General features: G+C 44.0%; 1 protein-coding gene across 1 annotated transcript in view; it reads left to right on the plus strand.

Moving 5' to 3' along the window:
- FMN2 (formin 2) overlaps positions 1-22,599 on the plus strand; it is a 241,998-nt gene that overhangs the window by 206,737 nt on the left and 12,662 nt on the right. The window contains exons 13-16 of the mRNA XM_075267760.1: positions 5,602-5,722; positions 9,763-9,855; positions 12,587-12,638; positions 18,889-19,038. Coding sequence (XP_075123861.1) covers positions 5,602-5,722; positions 9,763-9,855; positions 12,587-12,638; positions 18,889-19,038 — 416 coding nt within the window. The remainder of the gene's footprint in view (positions 1-5,601; positions 5,723-9,762; positions 9,856-12,586; positions 12,639-18,888; positions 19,039-22,599) is intronic.

A 22,599-nucleotide genomic window follows, 5' to 3' on the forward strand; every position in this document is an offset into this window, starting at 1 on the left:
GGTCCACAGGAAAGAATACCGGAGCTTGGAAATCTAGTGAAAAGGCCCTTGCCTGAGGATCACCCTGCAGAAGTGAAGCAATAATGTCCACACTCTGCTGCTCATCACCAGAAGAGTGAAAATACTGTCACAAAAAATAGCAAAACATTTTGTATCTCTAGAAAATCAGGCAGATTTATCTTAGGTTCCTTGGGAACAGCAGAAGTAACAGGCTGAAACAAAGATTTCTTCAGTTGTAAAATCATCTCAGCAACACCTTGGACTAGCTGGTCCACAAGTGTCTGAATTTGTTCCATAACAATTTAAGGTAATATTTGGGTGGACTATTCTGTTAGAATTCAGATACAAGGCCACAATAACAAAGTAGTAATATACTAGTCTTCAGGACAGCATCAGCAGAAATGGGCTGACAACTGTGAGCTGTAGGGAATGCTACCTAAACATAACACACCTCTGCAAGCCAAGACGCCTTCACCAGAGCTCCTCGCAAGAAGAGATGAACTGTCACAGAATCTCAGGCCCGGAATTGTCACCAAAACAGAGAAGTGTGCCAGTGCAGCATAAACCAAACACCAAATCCGCACACTTACTCCAGGAGTAGAGATCTCAGAATGGACATCAAATCACGGGTCAGCAAATCAAATTATGAGACAGAGACGAGTCTGGAAAACGAGCCAAGTTAAATCCAATCAGGAACACCACAACAAAATCGCTAGACAGAGGGGAATCAAAGATTGTAGCCACAAGTCAGCATAGATGTAGTCAAAGCAAAGTCAGAAGCAAAACTGGAGTAGCACATGTGCCAGGAGGGTGTGGCCTTATATAGGCCTCCTCAGCTGCTAACTGGATCAAGCCAGGAAGCCTCTGGAACTGCAAAAGATTCCCTGGTTGGCCTGGTAATGTTGAAGGTTCAGCAGCCGGATAGAGAATCCTGACAGATATCACTTACGTCATAGTCACATACCAGTGCCCTCTAACTGGTCTCAGCGGTCACATGAGGTACAGGGCTTCTGGCAAAAAGATACTGGAACCAGACTGAATAGACACTGGTGGTGAGCAAAGGAGTGCATGGACAGTGTACACCTTCCTGCCTGCTACATGGGATGCTTCAATTCCCGGAACACCCCTTTAAAGGGTTTCTCTACTATTTTCTAAAATTGATGGCCTGTTCGTAGGACAGACCATCAATATTACATCTGCGGAGTCCAACTCCAGGACCCCTGCAGATCATCTTTAGCTGATTAGCATGGCTACAGGTTTCAGGAGCCACATACCTTACTTGCCATACAGTGTGTAGCTGTGGGGAGTGGTGTAACTAGCAGAAACTGAGCACCCAGCAAACTTTTGACTTGGGGGGTCCCACCATGGCATAGCGCCCCCTTTCTTGGCTCCCACACAGTATAACACCCCATTTACACACACTATAAGGTCCCAAAGTGGCCTCCATACAGTATAATGTCCCATAACAGCCCCTCCACACACTAGTATGCCCCATATTGGACCCTACACACACTATTATGTCCCATAGTGGCCCCTGCACACAGTATTATGCTCCATAGTGGCCCTTGCACACAGTATTTTGCTCCATAGTGGCCCCTGCACAAGGTATTATGCCCCATAGTGGACCACCCATGAACAATTATTATACTCTAGGATCTGAAAAGACCCCAGACTATAATGTACTAAACATAATGACAAAAAGAAAGTACTGAGCAATGCCCTGTGTATTACCGTTTCATTAAACGTATATTTTAAAAATCACAATCAGTGGCGTAACTAGGAATGGCGGGGCCCCGTGGCGAACTTTTGACATGGGCCCCCCCCCCTTCCTGACCGACACCGAAGACCTCGACCGACCGACCCCCCCCCCCCCCCTGCAAGCTCTATTATGTCCCATAGTGGCCCCGGCACACAGTACTATACCCCATTGTGGCCCCTGCACACAGTATTATACCCCATTGTGGCCCCTGCACACGGGATTATGCCCGATAATGAACACCCATAAACAATTATTATACTCTGGGGTATTTTCAGACCCCAGAGTATAATAATCGGAGACCGTGGGGAGATACAGACATAAAAAAAAAAGTTACTTACCTGTCTCCGGCTCCGCTGCAGTCTTTGGTTGTGTTCGCCATCTTTAATAACACACTGATGTCACATGACATTTCATACCCTCCCTCCATCTGCCCCCAGTTTCATGCACCCCTCATCTCTACCCACATTTTCATGTCCTCCCCTCCATCTCTGCCCCTAGGTTACTGTTGCTCCTCACCACAAATACATACACACTCACACATACACACTCACACATACACACTCACACACACTTACACACACACAGACACTTACACACAGACACTTACACACAGACACTCTCCATCCTGCATCTCCCTTCCCCCTCCCCTTCACTACCTCGCAGCAGATTTCTCCTTCTCTTTCCAGGACTGTACGGGCTATAGACACGCCCACCCAGTCATGTGACGGATGACGTCACACAAGGTCCTTCCAGCTTTCCCCTGCTCTTATCGCAGTTAAAACAGTTTGTCTGCGATAAGAGCGGGGGTAGCAGAGGTAGCTGTCGCCAGGCCCCTTATGTCCCGGGCCCTGTGGCAGCTGCCTCTGCTGCTATGGTGGTAGTTATGCCACTGCGCTGATCATTATACTCGGGGGTCTGCAAAGACCCCTGAGTATAATGATAGTGTTTGTGGAGCCCGCGGTGTCACTTGCTGATCCCGGCCCAGCCAGGATCAGCAAGTGAATGGGGCCCGTAACGGACTATTTAAAAAAAAAAAAAAAACGCAGCGGTAGCGGCTGTCACCGGGCCCCCTAATGGCCCGGGCCCTGTGGCAGCTGCTACTGCTGCTACCACGGTAGTTACGCCCCTGATCACAATGGCTGTTTACCTTGGGGGTTGTGATGAAGTCACAACACCCACTGAAGACATATATCAAGTCAATGCAGCCTCTGGTTCCTCCATCTCAAATAGATGCCAAAGATGCAGGAAAAAAGGACCGGATCCAAACAGCAGTACCAAAACCATGATGGATCAGTAATGGACCAGCGCTTACCAAAATATGAATTTCTTTTATTGTTTAAAAGCCAATACACACCATGCGTTCCGGAAGACTATGCGCCTTTCTCAAGTGTACAGAGTACAAATACCAACAGGATAATAAGAACTACCCAATGGGTGTTCCCCTCTTAAAATACACATGGCACAATTTAAAAACAATAATATACAGATGGTGATCATTATACATATAAATATAACATGTACAGGTTGTTGTAATAATATTAATTGCCATGTCTTTGCTGCCTTTATTTGTCCTTTACGCATCTTATTTTTCTTTTCAGAATTTTTAATGCTCAGTCACTACCTTAATGCAACGCAGGGGTGAACCTTCCCCTTTCGCCGCCCGAGCTAACTGCAGAAAGCCGCCCCCCCCCCCGCCGGGAGGAGGGGGCGGATCGGGGGCGTGGCAGTGTGGATCGGGGGCGTGGCCATGTGGATCGGGGGCGTGGCCGAGTGAACGGGCGGGGCTTAACCCCGTTCGCCGGCAGAGAGTAGGCCCGGAGACTGCCTGCTCTCTGCCTGAGCGTGAGGGGAGGCTGCCGGAGCAGCGCTGCTCCAGCGGCCTCCCCAAACCACCGCTCGGTGATAAGCCAGTCCAGGACAGCTTGTCCTGGACTGGCTTAGGTTAGCAAAAATGCCGCCCTCCCTGAGGCCCTGGCATAGTGCCGCCTGAAGCGCTCGCTTCAGGTCGCCTCATGGGAGGTGCGGCACTGATGCAACGTCACTATCTTATATATTCCTATTAGGTATACATTTTTCAAAGGCCATATGTAGAATATTTTTGAAAATGTCCCATTTACATTCCCTTGTCTTTGAGAACATTTTCCCAGTTTATACTGTTAAAAGGGTTGTCTACTTTCAGACCAATATTGCGAGACAGATGTTATGTTTGTATAATAAAAAGTTGTACAATTTTCCAATATGCTTTTTGTATCAATCTGTCACAGTTTTCTAGATCTCTGCTTGCTGTCATTCATTCTGTTACTTCTAGTGGATACAAATCTGACCATGGTCATTTGATTTATGGTCCACGGTCATGTACGCACGCACACACGTGCACAGCTGATTACCAAGCAGATGTCTGATTACTGTGCTGTGACTATAACGATGAACACCTATGTACTCCTCACATGACCATGGACCGATCATCACGACAATGGACTGTAAATCACATGACCATGATCAGAATTTCAACCACCAGAGATAAGCAGAATGAATGACAGCAAGCAGAGATCTAGAAAACTGTGACATATTGATACAGAAAGTATATTGGAAAATTGTATAACTTATAATTATATAAACCATAACATGTATCTCTCAAAATTGGTCTGAAAGTGGACAACCCCTTTAAGCTTTTCTCTTACCTGTAGATAATTGGCATTCCTGAAGCCAAATTTTTGTAACCCATCTTATAAACTATACCAAAAAATATATACATTTCGTATTGTTTTTTCTTTCTGATCTCATCATGTAGGATGAGGTTAAGACATGATTATATGTAAATGCAAATGCATTCCTATTTGTATGCTTATTTCTAAACAGACTGTTCCCCTGTCTATAAACAGTCCAGTAATAGCTGGAGTCCAGCCATGTCTTGCTTATCCCCTCTATGTCATATTGCTCTTCCAACATTATCACATTTCTCCACTAGTTCTTGTTCATGAGGCTTTTGGCATTTGGCCTCCTTTCCCTACTAGTTGTATTCACTCCATCCCACTCAACCTTTTTTCACCCAACACTTCTAAACTCGCCCTAATACAGCCCATCCCTACCACAGAACTTGTAGTCCAAGCAGGAGATATACAGAAAGGGGGCATTCACACGGAGTAATGCGGTGCTGATTCTGTCACGATAACTGACGTAAGAATCAGTGCTGCTAAACAGAATCCCATTGAGTTTCCCATTGAGTTCAATGGGATTCCGTTTAGCAGCGCTGATTTTTTTTTTTTTATGTAGATTGTGAGCCCCATATAGGGATCACAATATTCTTTTTTTTCCCTACCAGCATGTCTTTGTAGAATTGGAGGAAATCCACACAAACACAGGGAGAACATACAAACTCCTTGCAGATGTTATTACTGGTGGGATTCAAACCTAGGACTCCAGTGCTGCAAGGCTGCAGTGCTAACCACTTAAGCCACCGTGTTGCCCAAGCAGCGCTGATTCTTACGCAAATTATCATGCCAGAATCAGCGCCACGTTACTCCATGTGAATGCCCCCTAAGAGTGTGCAGGAGTCCTTATGTTGGATTGGCAGAGTGCATTTTTACTTGGATTTCCTGAATTTCTAGCCATCAGATTGCTATGATTTATTGTATTCAACATTGTTTGTGTTTATATGCATTTCAGATTAGATGAACAATTAGATTGTGAACTCTAATTTGAGTGAATATGTTTTCTTTATACATGGGATATGTAAGTGGTAAATAACAGTTATGCTTATATTTTTGATTTGTTAGAATTTGTACACATTTTTTCAATTGACCTTAGAATCTTAAAAGCTGAAATGTTCTATTAACTTTCAGAATACTGGCAAGGAAGAAAGTCCATTCATTTTACCAGAGCCTCAGGATTTGTTTCAAGCGTCACAAATTAAATTTGAAGACTTTGTGAAGGATCTTCGTAAGTTAAAGAAAGATGTGCTTGGTATGTTATATTATTTATCTATACCTCATTAAGGTATCACAAGGTTTAGTGAAAACTATGTGTGTGTGTGGGGGGGGGGGGGCGGGGGAATTAACTGTGGCCCCATTCTATGTATTACTATGAAGTTAAATTGTTGTACTGTTACATCCCATATTATCCTAGCACGCTGGCATTATTGCATTCATTATCCATGTGCTGTGACTAAGGATGAGTTAACTGATTCAGATAGAACTAGAATCAACTGAAAAATTTTCAAAATATTTCAGGTCCAATGTGAACCTGAATATTTTAGAGTCTGTCAACCAAAAAACATTGTTCACACTTGCACCCCTGTCCGTCCGCTATGTTTCCTTACCTTACCTCACTGGGGCATCCTCGCTTCTCTTCTATGTTGCGACTGAAGTCCTGCTCACCAGATCTCACTGCTGGGGCTTGTGATTGGGGCGACTGTAGGGCGCGGCGATGTAATTATGCCAGTGCACCACATGTGTCTGCTGGGGCCCAATCACAGGCCCCAGCAGTGAAGCCTGGAGAGCAGGACCTCAGTCACCAGTTAGCAGAGCTCCAGAGTGGATGCTGAGCCCACGAGAGGTGAGTATCAGTGGCGTAACTACTACGGAGGCAGCAGAGGCAGCTGCCACAGGGTCCGGGACATCAGGGGCCCGGTGACAGCTGCTACCGCTGCTATCATTATTCTCGGAGGTCTTTTCGGACCCCCGAGTATAATGATCGGGGCCCCCTGTTGGTGGAATACTTTCCACCAACAGGGGGCCCCGAAGCTGCAGCAACAGCTGACACACAGGAGCTGCAGGTCTGGCTCCTCTCAGCGCTTCAGGACGCTCCCCCTCTCTCCCCCCCTCCCTTTCTCTGTCTGTCCTCTGCCCACCAATGAAAGGGCTGAGGAGAGCCCAGGAGGCGGGGCTTATCCCTGCCGAGCTCCTGCCGTCCTGCACTCAAGAGGAGAAGAGGAAGAAAGGAAGAAGGAAAATGAAACTAAAGAAAGAAAACAGGTCCACAGGTACATACTGGGGTTACTATACTTATTAATATTAGGCATTTGGGGTGATTACTTTTGTTTTAGTAACTCCATGTGCCTCATATTAATAGAGGTTAACCCCATCATGTCCCTCACATTAACCCCTGTGTGCCTCACCATAAGAGTTACTAATATGTGAGACATATGGGGGTAATAATAATGAAGATACTTTATTATTACCTCCATGTCTCTCACATATCAGTAACTCTTATGTGAGGTACACAAGGGTTAATGTGAGGGACATTATGGGGTTAACTGCTATTAATATGAGGCACATGAAGTTACTAAATTGTAATGCACATGACCAGATTTTTTATCCACAATTGTCCTGGTATAGCGGTCAGCGGGTGACGTGACAGTATTTAGTCCTGTAGGGGCCACTATGGGACATAATACTGTGTGCAGCAGCCACTATTGGGTATAATACTGTGTGCAGGGGCCACTATGGGCCATAATACTGTGTGCAGGGGCCACTATGGGGCATAATACTGTGTGCAGGGGTCACTATGGGACATAATAGTGTGTGCAGGGGCCACTATGGGACATAATACTGTGTGCAGTGGCCACTATTGGGTATAATACTGTGTGCAGGGGCCTCTAAGGGACATAATACTGTGTGCAGGGGCCACTATGGGGCATAATACTGTATGCAGGGGACACTATGGGACATAATACTGTGTGCAGGGGCCACTATTGGTCATAATAGAGCGCGCAGGGGACACTATGGGACATAATACTGTGTGTAGGGGCCACTATTGGTCATAATAGAGCGCGCAGGAATGCGTAGGAGGGACTTGGTCGAGATCTTCGGTGTCGGGGGGGCCCCATGTCAATAGTTCGCCACAGGGCCCCGCCATTCCTAGTTACGCCACTGGTGAGTATATGTATTTTTGTTATATTTAATCACCCCCTTGGGCTGTCATCTATCGTGAAAGGCCCCAGTGATCTCCAGGAGCCCCTGTCCATTAGCAGTATGTATAGTGGTTAGGGAACCAGCTTCCCGACTGCTATCATGTTGACCTAGGGTGCTGGCCATTTCCAGCTGGATTAGGGCCCAGCACCTTATGCCCACTGCTCAGAAGGCTCCCTCAGGAGCTTGGGGCCCCAGCACTTGCACGGGTAAGCCGGGTGCTGACGCCAGCCCTGATCATCACCCTCGTAAAAATTCTAGGAGCTGATGCAATGCCAAAGGGGATAACTGGCAACTGAGGATGAAACACGTGGCCAGGAGAAAGCTTCATTGCAAATCTGAAGAATTTTTGGAATAAACTGTGAATTGAGATGTGATAAAATGCGTCCTTGATATCTAGAGTACACATTTTCTCCTCTGATAAAAATTTGTATAAAAATGGTACCAAAATTGTATAACTAAAAAGTACTTCTGCACTCGCAAAAAAAAATTCTTATGCATCTCCGCACATGGAAATATAAAAAAGTTACGGATGTCAGACTATGGCAACTCTAAGAAAACTTTTTTTGCAAAGTATGGGATTTTTTAAGGGGTTAAAACAAATAAAATTATATAAATGTGGTCTCTCCTATTAACATACAGGCCCAAAGCCTCTTCTAGCAGTAACAGGCTGTTACTACTAGTAGAGGCTTCGGACCTGTATGGTACTTCTAGCACAGGCTTCGGGCCTGTATGGTAATGTCCCAGACCACATGACGTCTGGGACATTACCATACAGGTCCAAAGCCTGCTAAGACTAACATCGAATCCCGGAGAGGTGAGTAACACTGTTTATTATGTTCCCTCGCCTCCCCTGGGGCATCGATTATTTTACTCAGGGGTCTGAAAAGACCCCCGAGTATAATAATAGTGGTAGTGGGATCGCGGTCTGGGTCCAGGCCTGCTCAGAGCCACTCCCCGTGTCCTATAGTAGAAGGGGAAGCGGGGGGTGGGGGGGGTGGATATGAAGTAGATAATAATACCCCCTGCGCTGAGACTCAGAGTTCTAAACCAGCGCAAAAAAGAGGGCCATTCAGGTTGTTTTCAGAGCAGCCGCCTTACCTCGCCTCATTAGAGGTGCGGCCCTGGTGTTGGGCATGGCTGCTTTTACACTCTAAATGGAAAAGAAGACATTGAGCTCTGACATATTTAGCATTAGAAGACACTCTAAGATGAACATTTCAGGATACTTATTTTTAATTGAAAAATATGAATTTTGCTCTTTTTAGGAAGCAGAAGTTGAAGGAGCTATCCACTTTTCAATATTGATGGATTATTGTGAGGATCTGCAAGGGTCCAGCACCCAAGATCCCTGCAGATCTGCAGTTCCAGGGCAACATGGCTCATAGCATGTAAGCATTGCGGGGAGTGCTGCTCACTCGCCATGCAAACTGTATTAATGGCTTTAGGCACTGTGGCACTGCTCCATTTTAGTCCATGGGGCAGTCATGCAGTACCTAAAGCTGCACCTACAATTTTTTCAAGTGAGCAGTGCAGTTTCTAGCATGAAATCTGCATAGGTCATAAATATTAAAATGTGGATAACACCTTTGCTAAAGCTATATGGGGCCTGAAATTTCCCCACTGTGGGACTATTAAAGGATTATCTTATCTTATCTTAAGGATTATCATATCTTATATGCGAATCCTACTGCAAATTTAGCAGTTTCTGGCATGGCCAGTTTTACAATCTCCTTGATATTGCTGGCCTATCCTAGTCTATGGGGCAGCACTACAGTACCTAAAGCTGCCACTACAATTTGTATGACAAGTGAGCAATGCAGCTCCTGGCATGCAATCATCATAGGTCATCAATATTAGATAACCCATTTTATAAAACTGTGTGGATTGTACTGCAAACTGTACAGTTTCTGGCAGTACTAGTGTTTGAGTGTTTGGACAATGTCAGTTTTACAGTCTGCTTGTTAAAAAGAACATCTATCTACTGACATCTGACATCAATTCCAATATATATCATTATACAGAAGGCATTCTAATGTAAACGTTTCAGAATACTGGTTTTAAATTGAAAAATATTAATTTTGTTCTTTTCAGCATGTGAAGCAGAAGCATCAAAAGTATATCAAAAGAGTTTAGAAGATCATTTGCAACCTTTCAAAGACAATATAGAAGTTTTTTTAAGCAAAGGTAAGACTTTTCATGAAGTTTTTGAAAGGAGATTAGAATGATTTAAAAAGACTACTACCTTTTGTAGATCTATGTATAGGATAGGATAACTGTGTTGGGACACTACATGCAAAACTGTTAAATGAATACTTGAAAGACTATGACTTCCATAGTAAGTTTTTCATATAAAGAACAAGACAAAAAATAAACCACATAATAAATGACGGACAAACAAAATCCCAACAAAATCCCAAACCTACCCACCAAACAACCGGCCAGGAAAAGAAAAAAAAAAACACCTATCCTGAAGGGACCTCCTAAATTAGTTTTTTTCATAATCCCTCATTTTTATTACTAAATTCCACCATGATATTTCCTAGTAATTTGGCTACAAATAATTATAGACGACTTTGCCTCTTACTTTAAAACTAAAATTGACACCATCAGAGACAGTCTCACCCTACTCCCCTGACAACCCCTCTATCCAACTACTCGCTGCTCCCCATCCCTGACCTGTTTCTTCTCCATCACTGATGAAAAACTCTCCTCCCTAATCTCCAAATCTCCAAATCCCACCTCACCTCCTGCGTGCTTGACCCGATCCAGTCACATCTCATCCCCAAGCTCATTGAAGTCATTACTCCAGCCCTAACCCATCTCTTCAACCTATCCCTAGCCAATGGATCCTTCCCCTCTGCCTTCAAACATGCCACTGTCACACCTATACTTAAGAAACCGTCCCTCGACCCGTCCTCCCCAGCCAACTATCGTCCCATCTCACTGCTCCTATACTCCTCAAAACTACTTGAGCAACATGTCCACTCCGAACTCTCCTCCTATCTCTCGTCCAACCTGCTCTTTGACAAGACTACAGTCAAGCTTCAAACCCGTCACTCCACTGAAACTGCCCTAACAAAAGTCACTAATGACCTGCTAACTGCCAAAGCCAAGCGCCATTACTCTTTCCTCCTCCTCCTTGACCTCTCCTCTGCCTTTGACACAGTTGACCACTCCTTCCTGTTAGAAATTCTCTCATCCCTTGGCATCTCAGACCTGGCCCTTTCCTGGATCTCCTCATACCTCACCGACCACACATTCAGCGTCTCCTACTCACACACCACCTCCTCACTGCGCCAACTCTCTGTAGGTGTCCCCCAAGTCTCCGTCCTGTTCTCCATCTACACCCTTAGCCTGGGCCAACTCATAGAATCTCATGGTTTTCAGTACCACTGTTATGCCGACGACACCCAAATCTACATCTTACATCCTGCTGGCCATCCTACATCATGCTGGCCAGAGTTCCAGATTGTTTAGCGGCCGTAGCCTCCTTTCTCAAACTCAACATGGAGAAAACGGAGTTCATCATTTTCACCCCATTACGTATGGCCCCTCCACCCAACCCATCTATCAAAGTTAACGGAACCCCACTTACCCCTGTCCCACAGGCCCGATGCCTTGGGGTAAGGCATGGACTCTGTCCTATCCTTCAAGCCACATATTCAAACCCTCAACACCTCCTGTTGCCTCCAGCTCAAGAACGTCCATCGAATCCGCTCCTTCCTCAACCCGGAAACTACTAAGATGCTCGCCCAGGCCCTCATAATCTCCCGCTTAAACTACTGCAACACCCTTCTCTATGGACTCCCAGCTAACACCCTCACCCCCCTCCAGTCCACCCTAAACTGTGCTGCTCGCTTAATCCACCTCACCCCCCGATCCTCATCGGCTGCTCCCTTCTGCCATTCCCTCCACTGGCTACCCATAGCCCAGCGAATTGAGTTCAAGCTACTAACGTTAGCATACAAAGTGATCCACAACCTGTTCCCTCCATATATCTCTGAACTAATCTCCCGCTACCTGCCCACACATAACCTCAGATCCCCCAATGACCTCCTACTCTGCTCTGCTCTCATCCGCTCCTCACACAACCGCCTCCAAGATTTCTCCCGTGCATCCCCCATACTCTGGAACTACTTACCACAATCACAGGCTTCAAGAAGGCCCTGAAGACTCACCTATTTAGGAAGGCCTACAACCTCCAATAACACTATCACCTCACTGCCATCTGTACAGTCTTCCCCTCTCCTTCTGTCTCTACCCCCCCTTCCCTTATAGATTGTAAGCCGTCGCAGGCAGGGCCCTCTACCCGACTGTGCCAGCCGATCACTGTTAGTATTATATCTACCTGTATATTTTGTATATTGTATGTAAACCCCCAAATGTAAAGCACCATGGAATTAATGGTGCTATATAAATAAACAATAATAATAATAATTATAGAACCACCTTACTTATTTTCAGCAAGAACTCTGTTCAAACTCAAGCTGCAAGATGAAATCTGCTAGGTATAGCAGACCCCCGAGTATAATGATAGTGTTTGTGGGGCCCGCAGTGTCACTTACCGATCCCGGCCCAGCCAGGATCGGTAAATAAATAGGGTCCGTTACCGGGCTGGAGTAAATCCAGCCGGTAACGGCCTATTAAAAAAATTAAAAAAAACGCAGCGGTAGCGGCTGTCACCGGGCCCCCTAATGTCCAGGGCCCTGTGGCAGCTGCCTCTGCTGCTATGGCGGTAGTTACGCCACTGCTCAACATCACTTATATAAGTTATAGCTTCTCAAAGTTATTGCCATATAAAGTAATACATGTGAGTTTTGAAAATGAAGCTGTGTCCTTAAGGTACTGTTAGGCTGTGTTAAGATATAAGCAGTATTAAGATATAAAGCAGTTCACATTTTTTATCTTTTTGCAGCTAAAATTGAACATGAGGAAACTGAAAAGAAAATGGCAGAAGTTCATTTAAGGTATATTAGATACATATTACGTATATAAAGTGTAAGTGATATTCTCTGCTAGTAGCGTTTCAAGTTTTTATTGTTTGGGACATACCATACCACACACCTTTGATGAATAAATAAATGTAATCATATTTTGGCAGACATTTTATACACTGTAGCATACCATTTATGTTTTATTTTCATTTCATGCTCAGACTTATAGCCTTGGAAGCCTGTGTATCATGGGCCCAGGAGGGGAGGGGATTTCTTCACTACTACATTAGTCCAGATTTAGACAGTGAAAATATAGAAAGGCAGTCTAAAAGTTTGTAAGATTTATCACAGTGGCTGTATGATATAGCTTTAGAATGACTAGTCTTAGCTTATACAGGATTTATACATTTATATCAATGAGATTCCCAGTGTCTACTGGTAACCACAAATGTAAATCTGGGCCATAATTGTTAAAAGTAATAAATTGTAGCAGTGTCCTGAGAGCACTTCAGCAGGTCTGTTTTGATAGTTGTATGGTATAATGTCATACATCCTAGTTTACAAAATGGGGTAATTTCCTGAGGAAATCCACCTTACTAGCACATTTGAAAATGGTGTCCAAAAACCAGTACTTCTAATCTACATTCCAAATGCCAGACAATGTGGCGCTCCCTCCGTTCTGAGCCTTGCCCCACATTGTGGAAATATACCGTATTTATCGTTACGGGCGTATAATGCGCGTAATTGTGCGCGCCACAAAATTAGGCACGCAAAATTACGCGACTTATACGCCAGTAACGACACATTGAAATTAATGTGATCTGTTTTGAGCGCTCACATTCTGACACTTGTATACGTGCCAGAATGTGCGCGTGTTAATTATGTGTGAACTAGCCCTAAGACGCACTAGACTATAAGATGCACCTATGTTTTAGAGGTGGAAAATAGGGAAAAAAAATTTTTTTAAGTACAATATTTAATATATAGGAGTTGTAGTTATGCAACAGCTGCAAGGCCACATTGCCACATTGCCAGATGACCCTGCAATATATGACCCTGCGATATATCATCCAGCCACTGACATTGCCAGGTGACCCTGCAGCGTTTTTTTGTGGGGCCAGATGTACTTTTTAGTTATACCATTTCTATTGCTTAGATCACCTTTTATTTAAATCAGAGGCAAAACGGTGAAAAAGAAATCCGGCGGTTTAGCATGATTTTGACATTCGCCATAGAGCAAAAAAATTTAGTAGACCAGGCATTTTCAGGCACAGTAATTCCTAATCTGTATGTGCTTCACAGCAATTTTCTACTTTTATATGTATTCTAGGGAAAGGAGGTGATTTAGAACTTTTCTTTATTTTATTTATTTTTATTTTTTTTAAGCTTTTTTTTTTTTTTTTAAACTATTTTATTAGTCCCCCCCCTTTGGGGGCTTGAACCTGCAATCATTTGATTGCAAGTCCCATAGACGGCAATACAAGTGTATTGCCGTCTATGGGAGATTCTGTATATTACTATTGCGGCTGATCATAGACTAGACGCAATAGTAATATCGCTATGACAGGCCTGGGAGCCTTCAGTAGGCTCCCGGCTGTCACCAGAAGAGGTTGGTTCCTGCAATATCGCTACACAGGAGCCGGCCTGCAACTTTATAGGTATGGGCCCGGTGGGGACCGGCCCCAGGGAGTATTTTACACTTTGGAGGGGAAGGAGGGGTTAAATTTTTATGCCCGCAATTAGAATGCATTCTGATTGCGGGCATTAGCTTCGGGCCTCCGCGTATAGTGGAAACCCGGTTGCTATGGCGGCCGCTCTGCTGCATTACAGACCCGGAATCCACTGTAATAGAACAGCAAATGCCGGGGAGGGTTTTAGATGACAATACAGGTGCCGGGGCCTGCAGCATCACTACGTTCCTGCCCTGCAGGAAGCCAGCAGCGGCAGGAGCGTGGTGATGCCGCAATTCTGCTCCTCCACGCTCCCTTATAGTCCACATTCGGACTATAAGACGCACCCTCATTTTCCCCAAAAAAATTTTGGGAAAAAAAAGTGCGTCCGAAAAATACGGTAGCTTTAATTCCAATAAAATGCAGCAAAATTTGCAACAACAAAAAAATCTGTGTTTCTGCCTCAGCCTAAACGTTTTATGAATTTGGGTGTCTGTTACAAAGTATATTTCAATTTTCAATTGTTACCCTAACTTTTGGGATGCCCTCTTGGGCTCAAAATGATCACTATACCCTTTGAGAAATGCATTGAGGAGTGTAGTTTCTAAAATGGGTCATACTTTGGGGGTCAAATTTATATTTCGCCTCAGACTTTCATTGCAGTACAAAAGACCAAATTTGGCTTTTAGCAAATGTTGTACTCGACTTTTTGTCATACTGCAAAAGTTTAGGGTCACATGTAGGGTGTTTCTAAACAGAAAACAGAGTATATTAACTAGAGAGCTGACTTTTCACGGTGCCACAAGCTGGGGATGAAATATTTGGCATTCAAATTGCAATATGTTTTTTGTTCCAACTGCTGCATATTTTTGGAAAGATTTTCTGATGTCAAAATGATCACTATATCTATATGATATAGTTCTTGGTTTTTCCTACTGCAATGGCACCTTAGGAGCTCTGCAAATGAAGTGGGGCACCTGAAAATTATTCTGCCCCACAAAAACCTGAGGGCACTCCTTGCCTTCTGGGCACTGCCATGTACCCAAAAATCAGTTGCAATCAATCATGTACCATGTTTTATCCTTTAATTCCTTGTAAAAGTGAAAACTTTGATTCTAAATTGACAATTTATTGCAAAAAAAAATTAAATTTTTTATTTTCACTGCCACTGTATGAAACCGTTGTAGGGTCAAAAAGCTCACTTTAACCCTTGATAAATTCCTAAATGACTGTAGTTTAAATAATGACAAATAGGAATATTGCAGCTCAGCACCTATTCACTTGAGCCTGTCCTGACAGTAGGTTATTAGTAATAGGGGCGTAATTGAGGGGGTACTGAATTGTATGCAGTGCATAAGCTACACATTAGCAAATAGCTAAACTGCTGTTCCAGGGCATGATTGTTGTGCTTGCACACTCCATCAGTACTGGAAGGACAGCAGACTCCGCTAGTACTGCTGCTGCAGCCTGTAGTTTGTAAAGTCAGGCTCATTTAGCATTTAGGTGAACAGAGTACAGTTACCGTATTTTTCGGACTATAAGACGCACCTAGGTTTTAGAGGAGGAAAATAGGGAAAAAAAATTTTGAAGCAAAAACTGGTAAAATATTTAATATATGGGAGTTGTAGTTTTGCAACAGCTGCAAGGCCACATTGACAGGTGACCCTGCAGCTGTAAGGGGATGCATAGGGTGTTTTTTTTTGCGGGTCCAGAAGTACTTTTTAGTTATACCATTTTGGGGAATATCTATTTCTTAGATCACCTTTTATTGAAAAAAAAAAACGGTGGTTTATGATATATGATTTTCTACTTTTATATATATATTCTAGGGACAGGAGGTGATTTAGAACTTTTATTTATTTCATATTTTTATTATATATTTTTAAAGCTTTTTTTTTTTTTTTTTTTTTTACTATTTTATTCCCCCCCGGGGGCTTGAACCTGCGGTCACTTGATCGCAAGTCCCATAGACGGCAATACAACTGTATTGCCGTCTATGGGACATTCTGTCTATTAGTATTACGGCTGGTCATAGAGACCAGCCGCAATACTAATACAGCAGTGACAGGCCTGGGAGCCTCATTAGGCTCCCGGCTGTCACCCGAACAGGTCGGCTCCTGCGATATCGCCGCGCAGGAACTGGCCTGTATCTTTACAGGTACGGGGGAGGCACAGGTTCGGGGGAGAAGGGGCCGCTGATACTGACCCGGCATCCGCTGTACTAGAGAGGCGGATGCTGGGGAGGGATAGACGCCGGGGCCTGAGACATCGCTGCCCTGCCCTGCATGAAGCCAGCGGCGGGGGCACGGAGGAGCGGAATAGCATCACTCCTCCCGCTGTTGGCTTCATGCAGGGCAGGGCAGCGATGTCGCAGGCCCCGGCACCTGTAATGGCGTCTATCACTTGCCAGCTTCCGCCTCTCTATTACGGCGGGTGCCAGGCGCCACATTCGGCCTATAAGACGCACCCTTCTTTTCCCCCCAAATTTGGGGGAAAAAAAGTGCGTCTTATAGTCCGAAAAATACGGTACATCTCTGTAATTGTTTATATTTCCTGTGTCGTCCATCTGGACTGCCATGACCAATTATTTCCGCTATGACTCCTCTCAGTAAAGTTTGCAAAACAGTTATTTCTGGTTCTGATGTCACTTCTTGTGATAGCTAAAATATATTTTAAGATCATCTAAAATAGGAAGACCAAGATATTGCCTAACTTGGTAATGACTCGAGATGAGCGAACAGCGTTCGATCGAATTGATATTCGATCGAATATCAGACTGTTCGAGGTATTCGATTCCAATCGAATACCACACGGCAAACGCAGTAAAAATTTGTATCCCCTCCCACCTTCCCTGGCATGTTTTTTGCACCAATAACTGTGCAGGGGAGGTGGGACAGGAACTACGACAACGGAGGCATTGAAAAAAAATTGAAAAAACCCATTGGCTGCTGAAAACATGTGACCTGCGATTTATAAGAATAGTCAGCGCCATCTCCGTTTCATTTTCCGGCTTTGAGACATAGTGACAGACGTGCTGCTGAGGGCTAGATAGAAATTAGCTTCAGCTAGGCAGGGAGAAACGGAAGAAAAACAACAGCTCTCTTCAGAGCCATACTGAAGGGAGAGGAGTCGAGCTTTCCACGGGGTGTCGCCCTAAAACAGGGATACAGAGCAATTCAGTCCAGCATTCAGTCAGGCCATGTGTGGTCAAACCTGTTTTTAATTCTGTACCCCCCAAAGCTAAGTGGTATACACAGCCATTCAGTCAGTCCATATACGCAATATCCAGCTTTCCTCAGCTGTACCCCCCAAAGTTAAGAGGGAGACACAATCATTCATTCAGTCCATGTATATTCAAACCTGTTTTTAATGCTGTACCCCCCCAAAACCTACCTGGGATACACAGCAATTCAATCAGGCTATATCAGCTCAATCTCAGGAGGCTTCACTGGGCCACTGTGTAGCAGATTGTACTGTGTTTGGTCAATTCACTATATATATCACACAGTATCTGTACATAATATTACCCTGTTTCCAAAAATAAGTCATCCCCTGAAAGTAAGACATAGCAGAGGTTTTGCTGAATAGCCTAATATAAGGTACTTCCCGAAAGTAAGACATCCCTCAATAATAATCTTTCTGTGCGAAGATTGTATGAAGAAAAACATTGCAGCCGACTTGGTAGTCGACATGGTAGTATAGGCTGTGCGATGTAAGTACTGAACAATGATTTTCAAAAGTACCAAATGCACAGACATTTACCTTTGAGTACAAGATCTGTAAAGCCCCATACACACAACTGTAATTTGTGGATCCACAGAGCTTTAAGGTGAAATTGCCATGTTGGCACTCCGCGATAATTTATTGGGTTGCAGTTTGGGCACTCGGTCTCAAAAAGGTTCGCCATCACTGGTCTATAGGGACCACGTGTTTCAACCCCAAGCGGACCCCACAAACAGAAACGCGAATGCAGATGTGAACATAGTTTAAACTGGGGAGGAGCCACATAGTAATTTAAAGTATCTTCACATGGCAGAATTTGGTGGTCAGTGGATTTTTAAAAAATCTTTTCATTTAAGTAGTAATTCTTAATGGGAGACTGTAGAATGGGAGGAAATCCACGCAAACATGGGGAGAACATACAAGGTCCTTGCAGATGTTGCTCCTGGGGGGATTCGAACCCAGGGCTCAAGCGCTGCAAGGCTGCAGTGCTAACCACCGAGCCACCGTGTTGCCCCCCTCTAATTGTTATCAGTAGGAGGCAAAGAGTAAAGCAGGACACACAAAAAATAATATATATATATATGCATCCTGTTAAATCTTGCAGCAAATTTCATTCATCTGGGGCTTATCAGTCAGAGAAACTGGAGAGCCAGAAAATGAAGAGGAATCTGAGACGGAATTCCTCTTCATTTTCTGCTGTCTGAACGGGCCCTTACAGGTAAATGCTATTCAGTTCATTCATACCGTATACACTGTAAGGCCATTTTACAATGGCTTTTTGAATGTCTCGTTTCACTAGAAATTATGCATCAGTTGACAAAATTCCTTCTTCATACTTTCTTATTTGCTCATACTTAGAATTTCATATTGCAATTATCTTTTGTTTACAGATTTCTAGAAACTGTAGCCTATTTTTGTGTAAAACCAAAAATAGGTGAAAAGGAGGTATCACCAAGCTCTTTCTTTTGTACGTGGCATGAATTTAGCACTGATTTTAAAGAATGCTGGAAAAGGGAAAACAAGCAAATTTTGAAAGAAAGGTAAGTAAATTACCAGTACTATATGAATTACAGTATGTACAATTATTCCTGGTATGTTGTATGGATATCAGTCCATAAATGTGGAGAAAAACACACAATAGCCCTTGCTTCTATTCCCCAGTAACTTATTGTTACACATACTAGGACCCAGCAGGAAGTAGAAATCACACAGATTGTACTTTACTGCTGTCTTGTAAATATATTCTATTTTTTTAATTCAAATAATTTTTATTAAGATTTTTCAGTTAAGGATTTACAACATGAGCAACTTAACAAGCTTCAGAAGGTATATAATAGGCCTAAACATGTTAGCAAAATAAGCAAAAGGAAAATGTTTGTTTTTGTACCATGTTAGCCAGTGGGTAGGAAATATAAAAAAAAAAAAAAAAATGAGAGTCTTCAGTAGTTGATACTTATTTTTAATGGCTAACTAATAATGATGACAGATTACAAGCTTTGAAGCTCTCGGCTTCTTCCTCAGGAAATTTAAAAACAATTTCTGAAGGATGCATATTTATGTACAAAAGGGCACTTAGGAATAGAATTTTAGGAGGGAAGGTGGAAGAAGGTTATTGGTACATACAAGTAAACAATTCATCAGTTCGCAATGTTCTTATCAGTTTAAAGAGTCGTCTTTTATGGCTGTTTCAGTTCAGTGATTTCTGTAGCATGCCATGAACCCATATGACAGATTCATCCCTTCCTGGAGTGTTTGAAACAAGGTCATCAGCTTGTTGTTAGGGAATTGCTTAGATGACAATTCCCCAGTAGCTGCTGGAGAACCCTGGAGGAAGGGGCACAAGAGACAGTGAGCCCTAAGCTGAAGCCCCCCACTGTCCCTTCCTCTTGCCAGGCCCTATCCTATGTTATAGGCGGCAACTTGGAGATGATCCCTTCCTATATATGTGACACACAAAACGCAGACGAGACAAACAACAACAAAGGGAGGTCAGCTAGCCAGGGTTCGGTAACAGTCAAGCAATGCAGTGCCAAATCGAAGTCCAAAAGAATAGTAAATAGGAAAAGCCAAGGTAAGGATTAAGAATACAAGAAACAGAACAGCAAGAGAAAATGCCAGCAAGCACGAGGCAATAACAGGCACCAGTGTGAATGTGAGCCAAGACTAAATAGGGGAGGAAGAACCCGCCCTGGACCTGACAGAAAGCCAGGCTGTCGATTGACCAAATTTAACTACTTCATGGACTGAGGCAGACAAGGGCAGAAGACGGGTGTGGTGCAAATGCAATTACAGAACTAGAGCCATATTCACACAGCGCAACCAAAAACTCTAAGCAAGGAACTAAACTGCACACGCCTCCTGCACCGCCGCATGCGAGCAGAGGGTGGCGCAGTGACCGGAACAGGCAGAGATGTTACACTTGTACACATAAATCCTTCTCTTTCCAGGATTTAAAATTCCCTCTTAAAACCTAAATTTCCAAGTCATTTTGGTTTTAAGAGGAAATTTTAAATCCATGAAAGAGAGAAGGATTCATAAGGAGAGAAGGATCCATAAAACAAGACTCTTTGAACTAATAAGAACATTGCAAACTGATGAATTGTTTACTTGTAAAGATGAGCAAACAGTGAAATATTCGATATTCGTTATTTGTTTCAAATATTCGACTATTCGAATGAATATCGAACCCCTTTATAGTCTATGGGGAAAAGTGCTTTGTTTCAGGGGAATCCCCAATCGACCTCAGGAAATTATGCCAACACCTCTGCAATGCAACTGGGACAGCAGGGGAAGCATGCCTGGCAGCATCTAACAAGCCCAAGTCACAGTTTTACCCCACCATCCCAGCCTATCAAGTACACACTTTCCACACTCAAAAAAACCTCTATGAAAGTGGGAAAATATCTGGAAACCTTCTTTCCTCACCAATTGGATGTACAGAAACCCACATTTTAACCTAAAGAAACCTTACCAAGCACCCCTTTAAATCACATTGCCCATGACAACCACACATGGAATAGGCAATGGGAAATCCAACAGTAAGCACCCTTAACTGTCATTGTGGATGTGATGTGGTAAGACCTTCCAAAATTCACTATTCTGGCCCTTAACGTGAGCCCTTCCAAATTAAGTCAGAAGCCCATAAACTGAGCTACCAGCAGAGATTGAGGTCCTTTAGGTGACTTCAGCCTCTTACCAACAGAGTTTTAGGCCTGCTGCAAGTACTGGGACCTACCTCCAAGGTCCCGGAAAATGCATTTTTTACCGCACATCTTTTTTTTATCTCCCTAAAACTACTGTCTCTCCTGATGAGCTATGAGATGTAGCGAAACGCATTGAGGGCATATAATCTGTAGGCACTGTGTGTGCCTGACTAGGACTAGTTATTTACATACCACTGCATTGGAAGGGAAGGATCTGGTATTAGGTAGCTGTACTGTGTCAGTCTGACCCTGGATTGCTGGCCACAGAAACACGAGGCTGCAGTCTATGTATATCACTGCAGCTTAAAGACCTTCTGCTTCTGCGCCCACTTTGGCAAATCTAGAGTAGATGCTGTGAGCCTCAATACACTCCAGCAACGCCTACATCTGCCTGAAGCACCGGCTGTTGTGCGAGGTCACCACACGCTGAAACCCTAGATACCATATGTTGAGCAGGGTGTGTGAGCAGCAGAGACCTTTGATGGAGTTCCATCTCCAAAACCCAAGGGTTCATCAAAGACAGCTCGCTCAGTTTCTGCACCATGAGTGCCCATGGGTGGCAGACTTATGTGAAATCCTATCCCATCCTTTCCACTGGACACTTTACAAACTCACTAGAACCTCTATGAAAGTGGATAAATAATTTGAAAACTTCTTTCCTCTACATTAATATGGACAGAAACATAACTTTAAACCGAAAGAAACATTAGCAAGTGCTAATCACAATTCCTGATATAGCAGCTGTGTTAAGCAGGGTGCAGGGTACAACACAGATCAGGCCCGAGCACCAGGAACAAGTGTTACAATGGCTAGCGGATAATGCTTCCAGCTGCTTTTCCACCAGCCAGTCAGCCACTACCTGCAGTCATGTTCATACCCAAGAGTCTGCCCCTCCTTCCTCCCAACATGCCCAATCTTCCCAACAGAGTCATCCCACCCTTGCTCCATCCCAGGATCTCTTTTCGGGTCCTTTTACTGTCTCTCCCTCTGTTGAACCACTTCCCGAATCCCAGGAGCTACCAGACGACTTTGTGTGTCCTGATGCCCAAATACTGGAGCATCCACCATTTCCTACCAATTTTGTGGTTGTGGACCCACAACCGGCGTTTCTGGGCCTCAGTGATGATGACGAGACACAGTTTCCATCAGGGCAAGCTGTGGTTATGTGCGGTTTGCAGTAAGAGGAGAGTGAGCAATTGGAAGAGGAGTTGGTGGACAACAAGGCCACCGACCCATGGACAGGGGTGATGTCTAGCAGGGAATGCAGTGTAGATGTGGAGGCAAGCTAAGCAGGAAAAAAGGTGTCTAGAGGCAGAGGCATGGACAGGGGTGATGTCTAGGGGGGAAAGCAGTGTTGATGTGGAGGCAAGCTAAGCAGGGAAAAAAAAGGTGGCTAGA

This window comes from Leptodactylus fuscus, chromosome 3 (genome assembly GCF_031893055.1).
Source record: "Leptodactylus fuscus isolate aLepFus1 chromosome 3, aLepFus1.hap2, whole genome shotgun sequence".
NCBI classification, from domain to species: domain Eukaryota; kingdom Metazoa; phylum Chordata; class Amphibia; order Anura; family Leptodactylidae; genus Leptodactylus; species Leptodactylus fuscus.